The 12,762-nt window shown below is 41.0% G+C and overlaps 4 protein-coding genes across 4 annotated transcripts; 2 read left to right on the top strand and 2 right to left on the bottom strand.

Moving 5' to 3' along the window:
- Nucleotides 1-4,132: 4,132 nt before the first annotated feature.
- ATC70_012552 (uncharacterized protein) lies at nt 4,133-4,809 on the top strand (the record flags this gene model as incomplete). The annotated part of the gene is made up of 2 exons (XM_064831723.1): nt 4,133-4,145; nt 4,208-4,809. 2 exons carry the CDS (start codon nt 4,133-4,135, stop codon nt 4,807-4,809), a joined length of 615 nt encoding a protein of 204 aa, XP_064678003.1.
- Nucleotides 4,810-4,830: 21 nt separating this feature from the next.
- Nucleotides 4,831-5,550, top strand: ATC70_012551 (uncharacterized protein; the record flags this gene model as incomplete). The annotated part of the gene is made up of 1 exon (XM_064831722.1): nt 4,831-5,550. One exon carries the CDS (start codon nt 4,831-4,833, stop codon nt 5,548-5,550), a length of 720 nt encoding a protein of 239 aa, XP_064678002.1.
- Nucleotides 5,551-6,029: 479 nt separating this feature from the next.
- Nucleotides 6,030-6,701, bottom strand: ATC70_012550 (uncharacterized protein; the record flags this gene model as incomplete). Its single annotated transcript, XM_064831721.1, has 1 exon — nt 6,030-6,701. The coding sequence occupies one exon, from the start codon at nt 6,699-6,701 to the stop codon at nt 6,030-6,032; it is 672 nt and encodes a 223-aa protein (XP_064678001.1).
- Nucleotides 6,702-7,581: 880 nt separating this feature from the next.
- Nucleotides 7,582-12,465, bottom strand: KCH1_3 (Potassium transporter; the record flags this gene model as incomplete). The annotated part of the gene is made up of 1 exon (XM_064831720.1): nt 7,582-12,465. The coding sequence occupies one exon, from the start codon at nt 12,463-12,465 to the stop codon at nt 7,582-7,584; it is 4,884 nt and encodes a 1,627-aa protein (XP_064678000.1).
- Nucleotides 12,466-12,762: the final 297 nt, after the last annotated feature.

The following is a 12,762-nucleotide window of genomic DNA, read 5'->3' as shown; positions in this document are numbered from 1 at the left end:
GGGAAATATCAGCATAGTGCTTACCCGTATATGAAGTAGCTACGTGTATATAGACATAGAACATCACATAAGAATCAGACCCACAGATAATATGAAGGGTTTTCATGTGTAAATAGAGAGTCAACATGAAAGTCATAGTATTTTGATAAGATACGCAAGGGTAATCGGTAGCGCAAGCTGTCACAGCGCAGGTTGGTTTTTACCGAAGCGAAGCAAAGGTAGAGAGCAATCCAAAGCATAGACACTCGTAATGAAATAATAATAAAGAATCAGTGTTTCGGCACTATTAACGGTAAAGCTGCTAATTCAATCAGGCTTCCTTTCTATCAACTAAACTTTGCTCTTTCTTGTGTGCTTGCTCTACAAAATGAGGCCTCTTTTTTTGGATATGTACTGCGATACTTTCGTTCAGAAATCGGCTTTTTAGCTGCCAAATCTAAAGTGTATCATGGCAAAGATACGTCTTTCTTCAATAGCAATAGCAGAGAAGCGTCCATATGGTATTCAAGTCTATGGAATATATCCAGGGCGTGCATTGACTAATGTTGGTTAACGTACAACAGAAAACTTATATGTGTTACTATACTATAGCCAAAAATAGAGTTTGAGCGATTGATTTTGCATCATTTGCCTTTCGGTAGTGCAGCTTTGTTAATCCAATTTCAGTACAGCTGCCAGATGTCGACTTTTTTATCGTAGAATCTCTAGGTATCATGAATCTCTGTTCAATCGATTTTGATACATGATTTTGTTGCTTGTTCCCCATATTGTGCTGAAACCCACCCAGCATGTCTAGTACTACTACTATCAGCCATTTCTCCGTGCGGATCATGAGTGTCTAACATTGTGGATAGACTTTCAGTCTAGTTTTCTGGATAGATATGGTATCTCTGTTGTGGACGACCATCAAAAGTGCCTTGCTGACCTAACGAGCGTTTCGTTCAATCCGAGCAAGTTTTTAAATTCAAGTTTGCATAATATCATTGACGTTCAAGTCTTCAAATTACTGTAATAATAGCGCATTTCAAACAGAAAGATTTACGCCTCAGAATTACAATAAAAGCATCTATCACGTAAGACTTGTGTTTTGTACAATGCTGAATATTTGAATTATCAAGTAGAAATGTGATTTACTTACTGCTTTGGCAATGCAACCTACAGCACCTTACTTATAGGTCAAATTCTGTCTAAATTTAACCGTTTTCAAACACAAATAGCTCATGCCGTAAAGCGTTTTGGGCGCTTGGAGTAGCACCAAACGGCTCCCCTTGGTTGCGCTTTAATTGCTGATGCTTTATCTCAAAATTTTTTAAGTTATTGCAAATCCATGAAGATCTTCGTTTTTTATGAGTAATAGCAAGGGAAAATTCTTGAAAATCAAACGATCGCGTTTTTCAATCCAAAAAACGAAGATTTTCTCTAAGATACATATGAGATCAAATTGATTGTAGAGATGAAATGCAACATTGGAAACTCTTTCTGTGAGACTTTCATATACTAAATTTTGACATATTCACAGAAAACTTGTTTTCATAATTTTGGAAATTGCTCATTATTTTTGGTTTAAAAGCTGAGAGTAACCAATATCATTCGATGCGGCTTTTTTTGTCCTCTAAAGATGTATTAGAAAGTTGGATGTGACAAAGACAGTTTTTATAGTCTAATTTAGCAAAAACATTTAAAGGATGTGAGACCAAATCAAGTTTGAACACGAAAATACTACTGCACAATTTCAAATTAAACTGCCGCAATTACGGCTGCTACGGTACAAGGCTGAGACTAAATTTACTGGTCGTGACGTCGGATAGGATGCCCTCTCATTTTTCCATTCCTGAGTTTTTTTTTTACACTTTTTGCAAAACGCGTTTTAGTATCAAACCATGGTGGTTTTGGACATCGTTTGATTGATAATAACACTTTAGCTTTCGGTAACTCTGTCTTGTACTGTTGGGAGAACTTGATACCGCTTCTTTGAAGTGGAATATGGTAGGTATCATTCGATAACGAGCACTGGAAGGCGTAGAATTAATACTAATTGCGTTTGTTTATTAGGTTTTAAATTTTTTTTGCTTGTTTGAGTGAATGCTGCTGCTATTACTTCTCTGGTATTTCTGCTGTCTGCGTCTTTGGTTTATCATGTCTAGTGGTTGCTTCTTTGGTCTTTGCCTGGTCTCTGCTGGTGTCGTTCGTTCTTTGGTTTGTCTATGGTACTGGTGTTACTTCTACTACTGCTATATGGTTTTTCCTGATCTACTGTGTTTGATGCATGCTCTTTCTCTGGTGTCGCTCGTTCTTTGGTTTTTTCTATGGTGCTGATGTTGCTGCTGCTGCTGCTACTGCTGCTGCTACTGCTGCAAATATAGCCTTTCCTGGTCTACTGTCTTCGGTGCATGATTGTCCTCTGGTCTATCTCTGGTGATTACTTCTTTGGTCTTTGTCTGGTCTCTGGTGTGGTCCATTTTTGGTTTTTCTATGGTGCTGGTGTTGCTGGTGTTGCTGCTGTTGCTGCTGTTGCTGCTGTTGCTGCTGCTAATATGGTCTTTCCTGATCTACTGTGTATGGTGCATGTTCGCTCTCTGGTCTATATCCGGTGATTGCGTATTCTCTGGTCTATCTACGGTGGTGGTAAGTGGTAAGTATCTTCTTTCTTCTGGCTGCAATGATATAAAACTTTGAACGATTGTATTATTGCTTCCTTTCTCATGATAATGCATTTTATCATGATGTTTACTTTGCTGCGTTTTTCTTCTTCTTTTGTTGGTTGTGTTGCTTTACATCCGACTATTACCATGCTGCATGTTGCTCGTGTATGCATTTTTATTACAACAACAACGAGCTGTTCTTAACGTCTCTGATGTTGTATTTTTTATGCTTTTCTTTGACTCACATTGTGTGAGTATCCCTTTTTTGCCTACGTACTACTATACTCCTATATTGGTATGTTCTTTTTTTCTTTCTTTTATTATTATTATGTTTCTTTGAAGCATACCTTTTTTACGTTGTGTGGATGTGCCTATCCCTGAAGCTCAACAACACTCTATCCGAGGCTAGGAGGTGGATAGGCTGCCTCCACTTGGTTATTGCTACTTACTTTAGTGATGATTGAGGGTCTCAATGCCTGAATTTAAAGCTAGGTGGTGTAAGTAAGGCATGCTCTAGCACCTGGGGGAAATTTGATGATAGCTGCAGCTATATTGCTATATATAGCGGAGCTTAAAATTTTGCCTCACATCAAAACAGGGGGAATCCCTCGCAAATTTTTTTTAGGTCAGCGGAGTTTTTAAACAATCTGATTGGCTGAGAGGTTCAGGGACTAAACTGTTACAACTTGTTGATTTCCTATTGATCTGCCATTTAACTTTAATTTGTCTTTTGTAATAATAAAAACGTAATAAAATGAAAACAATTTAAATTCGTCTTTATTCAAAAGAAAAGATGCAATTATTCGATCTGGCATCTATCACATAATAGTTTTATGCGAGGTATATTCTTTAATAAATTCATTATGTGAGAAAAGTCATATAGCTAGAGCAGTACACTAGATACCAGGTCCGCCCAATGCCGTATGCCTTCTTGCCAAACATACGTCGTGTATGATTGATTTCCAACATGTTTTGTTTCATGGGTTGCTTGTTGCATACAAGCATGCATCTTAGGCTACATTCACTTTCTCCTCAAGTCACCTTTTACAGTGTAGCAGCATAGACGATGTTTATCGTATCACATCACATCTATGTTTACAAGTCCAGTCAATTGTGTGTGCACAGGTGCCTCAGGAACTACAATACATTCAATCTCCCCAATGTCAAGATATCGAGATCCACCTACACTACATGAAACATATCTACTTAGGTGGCCTCTCAACAAGCTATACCAACAATCCATAAGGCCCCAGTGGCCTGCTATTTATATACCATCTCAACGTAGTAGTCATTGACCAGGGATCTACCATATTTAAGCAAGCTAGATGCACTGTATTAAAGAAGCTTTTTGCTTTCGTTTTAGATACAGTTGACAACTAATTATTATCATCGACTTATTATTACGAATTTATCATTTTTTTTAATCAAAACCTTGATTGTATCATTACTACTACTCTTACTACTATTACTTCTCAATTTTGTATACTCTGATGTCTGCTCAAAGTACCACCATACCCCCAGTTCCGAATCTAAGCCTGCTGGAAACACTGAGCTGCGTCCTTCAGACGCCAGTGCCACCAAGGCTGTAGATATTACTGGCCCTTCTCAGTTTTTTCTCGCTGAAATGCCTCAGAAATTGAGTGGTCATGCTGGCGAAGCTCCCACTACTACTGCCAGTGAGGCGATGGACCTCGATCCCCCTTCCTCTGCTAGTTCATCTTCTAGTGATGTGGATCTTCAAGGTCGCACTGATCAGTTGAAGCTAATTGTTGACAATCAGCTCGCCGAAGTTCAGCTTCTCTCTACAGCCTTGCTCCTCGAGCAAAGTAAGGAGGCCAGAGCTCAGGCCCTAGCTCGGTTGATACAGTTGAATACGTCCATTCAAAGTATCATACAGATTCGAGATTGTTTGCTTGCATCCAAGGCTACTGCAAATGGTAACCTCGTTTCTTCGGCTGCTGCTTCGTTTGGCTCATCCTCAGTCGATGGAGTCAAATCCAACAAGAGCGCCTCAGTACCAGTTTTCTTTTCCAACAACTTACCTGCATTTCAGTGGGTTGGTATGGATGAATTCGACCCCAAATGCCCTATATTTCCTACAGTCGACGCTTGTCTGTTGAAGTTTGAGGATGTCATGTTCGCTTACAAGATGGATTTCGACAAGTAGTATGCTCGCTTAGTACCACCTATGCTGTTTCCAGAACAACGTACTTGGTACGGCTCGTTCGCTTCTGCTTGCACTGCTCCTGCATCGTGGAATGATTTCAAGTCGGCTATCAAGGCTCGTTATGGCATTAGCGTATTGGAAGAACGTCAACGTTGTGAGTCTGATTTGTTGAGCATTCAACTTTTGCCCGATGAAAACGTAAAGGCCTTTCTTGATCGTTTTAATGACTTGCGTCGTCGATCCCTGGATCAAGCCCCATTCGACTACTTGTTGGCTAAGTTGTTCCTGGATGCCATTCCTTGGGTAGTCAAGGATAAGATCAACACCATCCGTCAATTCAAGGGCATCATTGATAGTTACGATGTTGACATTATCGTCAGTATCGCTCGTGAATCACTATCAACTATGACCGCAAATGAGATTGCTGCCATCTCAGCACCCGCTTTTACTCGCACTGCTGCTGGATCTGCTGCATCACAATGGGCTCCAGTTGCGTCCCCCCGCCGCTCACATACCACGAAGGCATCATCCTCATCTACTGATAGTCCTGCCGATGTGTCTCGTGCTGGTGTCTCTTCTGGCCGCGTGGGCAAGCCTCACTTCAAGGCTACTAAGTCGTGCACTTTCCACCATGGAAAGCCTCACAACTACAGTGCGCGAAAAAAACGTTCCAGTGTTTTGCCAAATTGCACTTATGGCCAGTTTTCTCTGCAAATATCAAAGCTACTAGGGTTTGCTTAGTTTCGTAAATAGCCTAAGTAGTTGGCTATTAGATGATATATTATGCACTTTATTCACGTAATTAGAAAAAGAATGGTAGCCTCATGAAAAGTGAAAAGTCGAATTTATTAAATCTTATAAAAAAGCTCAATATTTAGTTGGACCACCTTTACTCTTGATAACCGCTTTGATTCGGCGTGGCATGCTGCCTATGTATTTAAGACAGTCTTTTGTGAATTTATACCATTCCTGTTCAATTCTGTCTTCTAGCTCAGAAAGGCTGGTGGCCTTAGTAGGGTATTGGTTAAACGACGTTTTAGTTGATGCCAGACATGTTCAAGGGGGTTTAGGTCAGGGCTTTTGGGGGCCAATCAAGGACACTTTGTACAGAGAATCCGTGATGCGTGAACCATTTTTAATGGGACCAGAAGTATGTGGTCTTGCTTTATCATGCTGGCATCTAAACGTTTTCTTGCCCAGCCCATAGTACTCGATAGTGTCTAGCAAAGATGAGTCCAGAATTTCAGCATAGCTTCTGAGTTAATAGTTCCTTCGGTAATGGTGGAGCCATAGCTGGGTCCCTCCGCTGTTACCATGCCCCAGAAAACAACGCCACCACCATCTCCCTGAACTTGAGCCTCAGTTTGATGAGGCATCAACTCAGTGGGCCTGTCAGTCCAGTAGAAAGATTCGCCGTCAGATCCCCACATGTTGACCCTGGTTTCATCGGAAAATCCCCATTTACGCCAATCGTCCGCAGTCAAATGTCGATGTCTCTTGGCCCACACAAGACGCTTTTTCCAGTTCTCCGCAGACACGAAATTGGTCTTTACCTTTCTTTTAGCCTTGAACCCTTTGCGCTTGAGTATATACTGTATATTCCGCAAAGTCATCTGAAGTCCCATATGAGCAAGGTAGCACTGCACACCCCTGGGGCCGTCTAAATTACTATTGTGGAGATTCCTCTCAATGTAGTTCATATTCTGCGTAGTGATTTTGCTGCGTCTACCGGGTTTGGCCTGTTTTGAATGACCAAGAAACTTCTTCCTGTAGCGAGAAAGTACACTGACGGACAAATCTGGGAAAATTTTTTGAATGGCACTGAGGGAACAACCTTGGTTGAAAAGACCCTTGACAGGTCCTTGAACCTCCTGAGGAATAAGACGTGTCATGTTAAAAAAGTGATGAAGTAAAGATGGTAAAATATAATGAGAGAAAAGACCAAAATCTCAGGCTTCTTTATATTTTTTTAAGCATTCCTCGGATAACTAACATTTTAAACATGACTGATATAAAAAATTAAGACTCTCGGATCATTTTGTGGAATGTATACAAACAATAAGGTCATCAAGCGATATTTCCAATTTTACAAAATGGAATTTTTTTCTTTACGTCAGTTGCAGTAGCTCAATATCTACTGTATCAATTATTTTAGTAGCTCATTTTGTGACTAAAAACCCAAGCTTTCGTAGTCTTACTTTAGTTTTACAACTGGAGAAAAATTGACAGAGCTGTAAGTGTAAAACTACGAATTGGCAAAACACTGGAACGTTTTTTTCGCGCACTGTATAAAAACAAGAAAATACTTATTTGAATAAGATCAGACACAAAAACTAAAGATTTATTGATGAAGACAAGAGTTATTTTATTTATACTAAGTTCTGAATGCCAAAGTAGCAATTTATCTTGTACAACGCTTATCACGTCTGGTGAACCTCAGTATTTAGGTAGCTGAGATGCACTTCACTTATCATAGCTTGTCCATGTTGTTGCACAACACAGACATATCTACCCATCAAGAATACCTTAATCTTTATAGACAGTTGTAGCCCCTCTGGCACAACATTGCCCCCCCAGATTCAGGTACTTTTTGTGGACATTTCGCAATCCCAGATTACAAAACATCATGACAACGTAGCACATAAAGCACTTTCCAATAAATAATTACCAAATGACACTGCATCCGAGATCAGTCAGTAAAAACCTTGTGTAAAAACCTTTCATAGGACAAAAATGTAAGGAAAAGACTTGATCCCATTATGCTAGTAGCCATTAAGACCTGTTTGATCTACCACTCTGACCAATTTCGCGAGTAGTAGGAGTTCGCCAGTTAACTGTTTGAGGAGCTAACCTACGTTTACCAGCAGCCTTTGCACCTTCTCTTCGAGCCCAATACAACTCAATGTGTTTGGCCGAATCAAAGTTTTTCACAGGCTCCCAAGTATCTTCACTAGGATCATCGAACCCTTTCCATTTTACCTTATACTCATAGTTACCAGGAGATCCTCTATGATCAATCACAGCTTGAATTTCGTAATGCTCTGCAGAGAACTCATCAATTGTGATTGGCTGAAGATTCGCAGCGACTTGGTACTTGATATGATGGGTAGGCACATTTCGACTAAGGAGTGCACCCGTCTTGTCAGCCAGCACATAGGAACCTTTATCGGTTATACTATGAATCAAATAAGGTCCTTCATACCGTCCATCTAACTTATTTTGACGATGAACATTTTTAATCATAACTTTACTACCAATAGGGTAGGGTTCGGCAATGACCTTATGTTTCTTCGCAAAGTTAGCATGATCATCATTTTGTGTATCCACAATACGCTTAGAAATAGCCGGGATAAGAACATCTTGTACAAAACGGTATCGTTTGTCAATGAGTCTATTATCAGCTTTCTTCAAACGTTTGGAATAGTCCACCTTTGAGTAATCAGCCAGACCATCTGGTTGACGATTAAACAAAAGTGTATACGGACGAGATTTATGTAGCCGAGCATACTTGACATTGATGCAGTAATTCACCCACGGAATGAAGTGCTCCCATTGATCCCTCTTACCTTTTAACAACTTAATAGTCGTTAACTTACATATTTTAATAAATGACTCAGAAACCGAGTTACCCAATGGATTGTACCCTAATGACAGGCGATGGTCTATCCCACTGATGTCCATCATAGCACGGACCACCTCATTTATCCATTCCAGGCCTCTGTCTGAAGTCAACTTGATTGGCCATCCAAAAAGTGAGAAAACTTGAAGCATTTCCCTGGCAATTGTCGTAGCCTTCTTGTCTGGAATGCATCTTATCACAGTAAATCTCGTGAAGTAATCAGTAAGGACAAATAGAAAGTTGCTGCCGAAAGAGCTAGTAACACCCATATCACCGAGATCCATGCACCAATGATCCAAAGGTTGGGCTGCATTGACACTACGGAAAGGATGATATCCCTCTCTAGCGATATTGTACCTGTTACACTCGTCACAATCAGCTAATATTCTTTCTATGTCTTTCCGAATGTTCACCCAGTGAAACCCTTCATGATGAATTGCAGTTTCAACATGTTTGATCCCAAAATGTCCAACCAGATGCTGAGCAATGATCATATTGTCTCTTTCATTAGCAGGAGGAGTGATATAGTCAGCAAAGCTAAGCGTACGCAATATGAATTCCTTTTGCTTTTGCGAGACAGCTGTGGTGGTGCCATCTTTGATAAGAGTAGCGTTTACCGCAGTGCGTGCATGGTTGCTAAAAGAATTAGATCGTAACGCCTTAGTTGTCTTGACCAAAGTACGTTTCATTGGAGGCGAAGGTGTGACAACCTTGAGTTTGTTTTTGGAACCCTTTTTCTTTCTCTTTACACTTTCACCACCATCAGCATAGTACCTGCCCCCCAGAAGATGTCGTGCTGAAGCATCAGCATCCGAATCTTCGTAAAGTCGAGATAAAGCATCAGGAATTACGTTAAGGACACCGGGCAAATGCACAATATCGAAAGTATAAGAAAAAATGGTCTCCCACCATCCAAGCATGAGTGCATTGGGGACTTCCTGTGCATTCAAGTAGATCAGACTCTTATGGTCCGTATGTAAGGTAAACTCTCGCATATACAGAAAACGATGAAACTTAACCAAGGCATAGCAAATCCCTAGCAATTCCCTTTTCGTAGTACTGTAGTTACGCTCAGAAACAGACAATTTACGAGATACGAGACCTACATATCGAATTTCATCGTTGACCACTTGATATAAAACCGCGCCAAGAGCAGTTAAACTAGCATCAGTAGCCAAGTGAAATCGAATCGAAAAATCAGGAGGTGACAGCACAAGTGCCATCGTAAGTGCATCCTTCAAGTCAGCAATCGCTTTTGTATGAGACTCATTCCAAACATCTGTTAGATCTTTGTACTGTTTCAAGCTATCAAGATTTCGAGTCAGACGAGAATAACATGGAATGGCAGCACGAAAGTATGACATTAAACCCAAGAAAGATGCCAATTGACGACCAGTGGTAATAGCCGGCCAATCTGCAATGTTGGTAAGTTTTCTACCGTCAGGCAGTAATTTACCATTAATAACACTCCATCCCAAGAGATAAATACTACGCTGAGCGAAGACGACTTTCTCAGGATTGAGCACCAAATTAGCATCGGTTAAACGACGAATTACCTCAGCAACCAACGCATAGTGATCTTGTAGGCTCCCATTACTACTGCATAAGATGTCATCCACATAGCAGGAAACCGAGTGATCACCATCAGTAGGAAACGAAGTAGAACTAGAGCTTGTATTCAAATCAGAGAGCAGTGTTTGCAATGTGCGTACAACCACCGATCCGACATGGCGAATTCCATAAGCAGCCTTTTTATGGGTGTATTGGATATTCGTGAAGGGACAAGTAAATGAAACTTTATGAGCTTGCTCTGGATCCAAACCAAAGCTAGTAAAGCAAGCATGGATATCGAGACAAGTATGAATCATTTTTGTACCAATGCTCTGATGGATATGAGAGATCAAAGGTAACTGTTGTTTGTCATCCACTTCCAAGACAGCATTCAACTTACGAACGTCACACACCACTCTAGGCTTAGACATTGTGTAATTACCATCAGCGTCCTTTTTCTTTACAACCAACAATGGATGATTGAAACGTGTATGACTAGCAGATCTTTCAACAACACCCTCATCAAGCCATATCTGAATTTGTCTGGCAACAGCATCACGATAAGCTTCAGGCAAAGGATATTGAGCTCGCCAAGCGACAGCACCTGGTCTAGTGTCAAGCTTAATAATCGAATCCGGCAGATTACACTGAGTATTCTTCATATCAATGCGCGAATTCTCTTCTAATAACCCCTTTAGTGCAAGTAGAAACGGTTGTCTCTCTTCCTCACTACCAAAAGGATGTGCGTTTGGAGTAATACCATCATCAATAGGATCTGGTACACGAGGACCTGATTGAAAGCCATGTTGACTCACCAAGCCCGTAAGACCAATGCCAAGCTTGGACAAAATATCCATACCAAGCAATACAGGTACGTTTTCCTCAGAATAGAATGGAAATACTTCAAACAAATGGGTTTTATTTGATTTATTGTAGCTAATGTGCAAACGTACCGCACCTATTCTAGGCACAGTCGTTACTTCATGAGCCATTTGAACAAAGCTCTCATCATCATCATTAGCCTCAAATCCAGCAAGAGAGGTTCCTCCTAAGAATTGAAAGAACTTGTCAGTGACGCACGAAAACGTAGCACCCGTATCCACTAAGCCAAAGCAAATGACATTTTGAACCACAATAGGAACACAAATAGCATTGGTGGTCATAGTAGGTGGAGCACTAAATTTCGCATCGAACTTACATTGCTGAGCAAATATATTTTGTAGCGTATCGTCGTCCACAGACATGCTACTCATCTCTTTTTCAAGAAGAATAGACTGGGCACGATTCACCAGATCAGTATCCTCAAAAATACTACCATGTGCTTCACTCATCACAGCATCTTGGTCTACATCAACATTGTCACTATCACAAGAAGAAGGAGCAAGGACAACATCATCCACCGATTGTTCAGCAGAGGAGACATCAGGGGAAGAAGCACCTTTCTCAGCTAACGCACGATCAACACGAGCAGAGAGAAAAGCAGCTTGGATTGCAGCATCCATCGAATGTTTGCCACCACGTTTCTTAGTCATGGCACGCAAAACTTTTTTACCACCATTGCCCTGATGGGTGTTACCACCACCAGTACGAATAGCAGTGTTGCAGTGATGCATCTGCCCCTTTGGTCGAGGACCATTACATTTGGAGCAAGTCCCTTCAGCAACATGTTCAGCAAATGTTTTGCCAAAACGATTAGCACTAGAACGTGGAGAGTTGGACGAGGGACCATTGGATCTCGACGAAGAGCTACTTTGCAGAGCGTTTCCACTAGAAGAAGGTGCGTACCGAGACTTCTTTGCTTCGTTCGAAACAGGTATGTCAGCAGCGCGTTTTCTTCCATCAAAAACAGAGCCCAAAGATTCTTGACCCGTCTCAATAGCCATCATATCCATCTTGCGCACGAAAGAGGACACATAATCAATGTCATAAAATGACCATTCTGGTGCCTGACTCATAGCAACCATTAGCAACCTAGCTGTAACCTTGGGGAAAGCGTCAAAAAACACCATCGCTACGACACCCTTATCACTGATGTCAGCTCTATTTCTCAACGTCTTAAACCGCTCTACGAAACCATCAACGGATTTTTCGTTTCCTTTAGTACAACGAAGAAACTCCCTAATTCTTTCGAATCTGAGCTGTTCTTTTGGTGTACCAAAACGACCGATGATAGCTCCCTTCAAGGTAGCCCAAGACACAGTGGAGTCAAATGCTTTCACAAACTCATCAAGCCAATTGCGAAGATCGCCGGGAAGACAAGGAGGAAGCAAACGATACCAGTGTTCGTCAAGATCAAGCGTGCAACTGCTCAAATTATCGGAAAACCGGCGACAACACTCCTCAATGTTGGCAAAAACTTCCTTTTTTTCATCTTTGACACGTCCAAACCATTGGAACAAAGGAAGGTCATCAGGTACAGTTGAACTATTAGCCGCACCTTGACTAACCACTGTTACTTGGGAAGGACTCTGATTAGGTGTGACCATAGAGAGAGCTTTCTCTATAGCCTCCAAGTTAGAGGAGCACTTCTTCGACAGGACAGCCTTCAAAGCGTCGACCTGATGAATTCGTAATAATAAGTCGATGATAATAATCAGTTGTCAACTATATCTAAAACGAAAGCAAAAAGCTTCTTTAATACAGTGCATCTAGCTTGCTTAAATATGGTAGATCCCTGGTCAATGACTACTACGTTGAGATGGTATATAAATAGCAGGCCACTGGGGCCTTATGGATTGTTGGTATAGCTTGTTGAGAGGCCACCTAAGTAGATATGTTTCATG

Source organism: Mucor velutinosus (assembly GCF_035048745.1).
Source record: "Mucor velutinosus strain NIH1002 chromosome Unknown tig00001569, whole genome shotgun sequence".
Lineage (NCBI taxonomy): Eukaryota > Fungi > Mucoromycota > Mucoromycetes > Mucorales > Mucoraceae > Mucor > Mucor velutinosus.
This window is presented reverse-complemented; position numbering and strand designations above follow the sequence as displayed.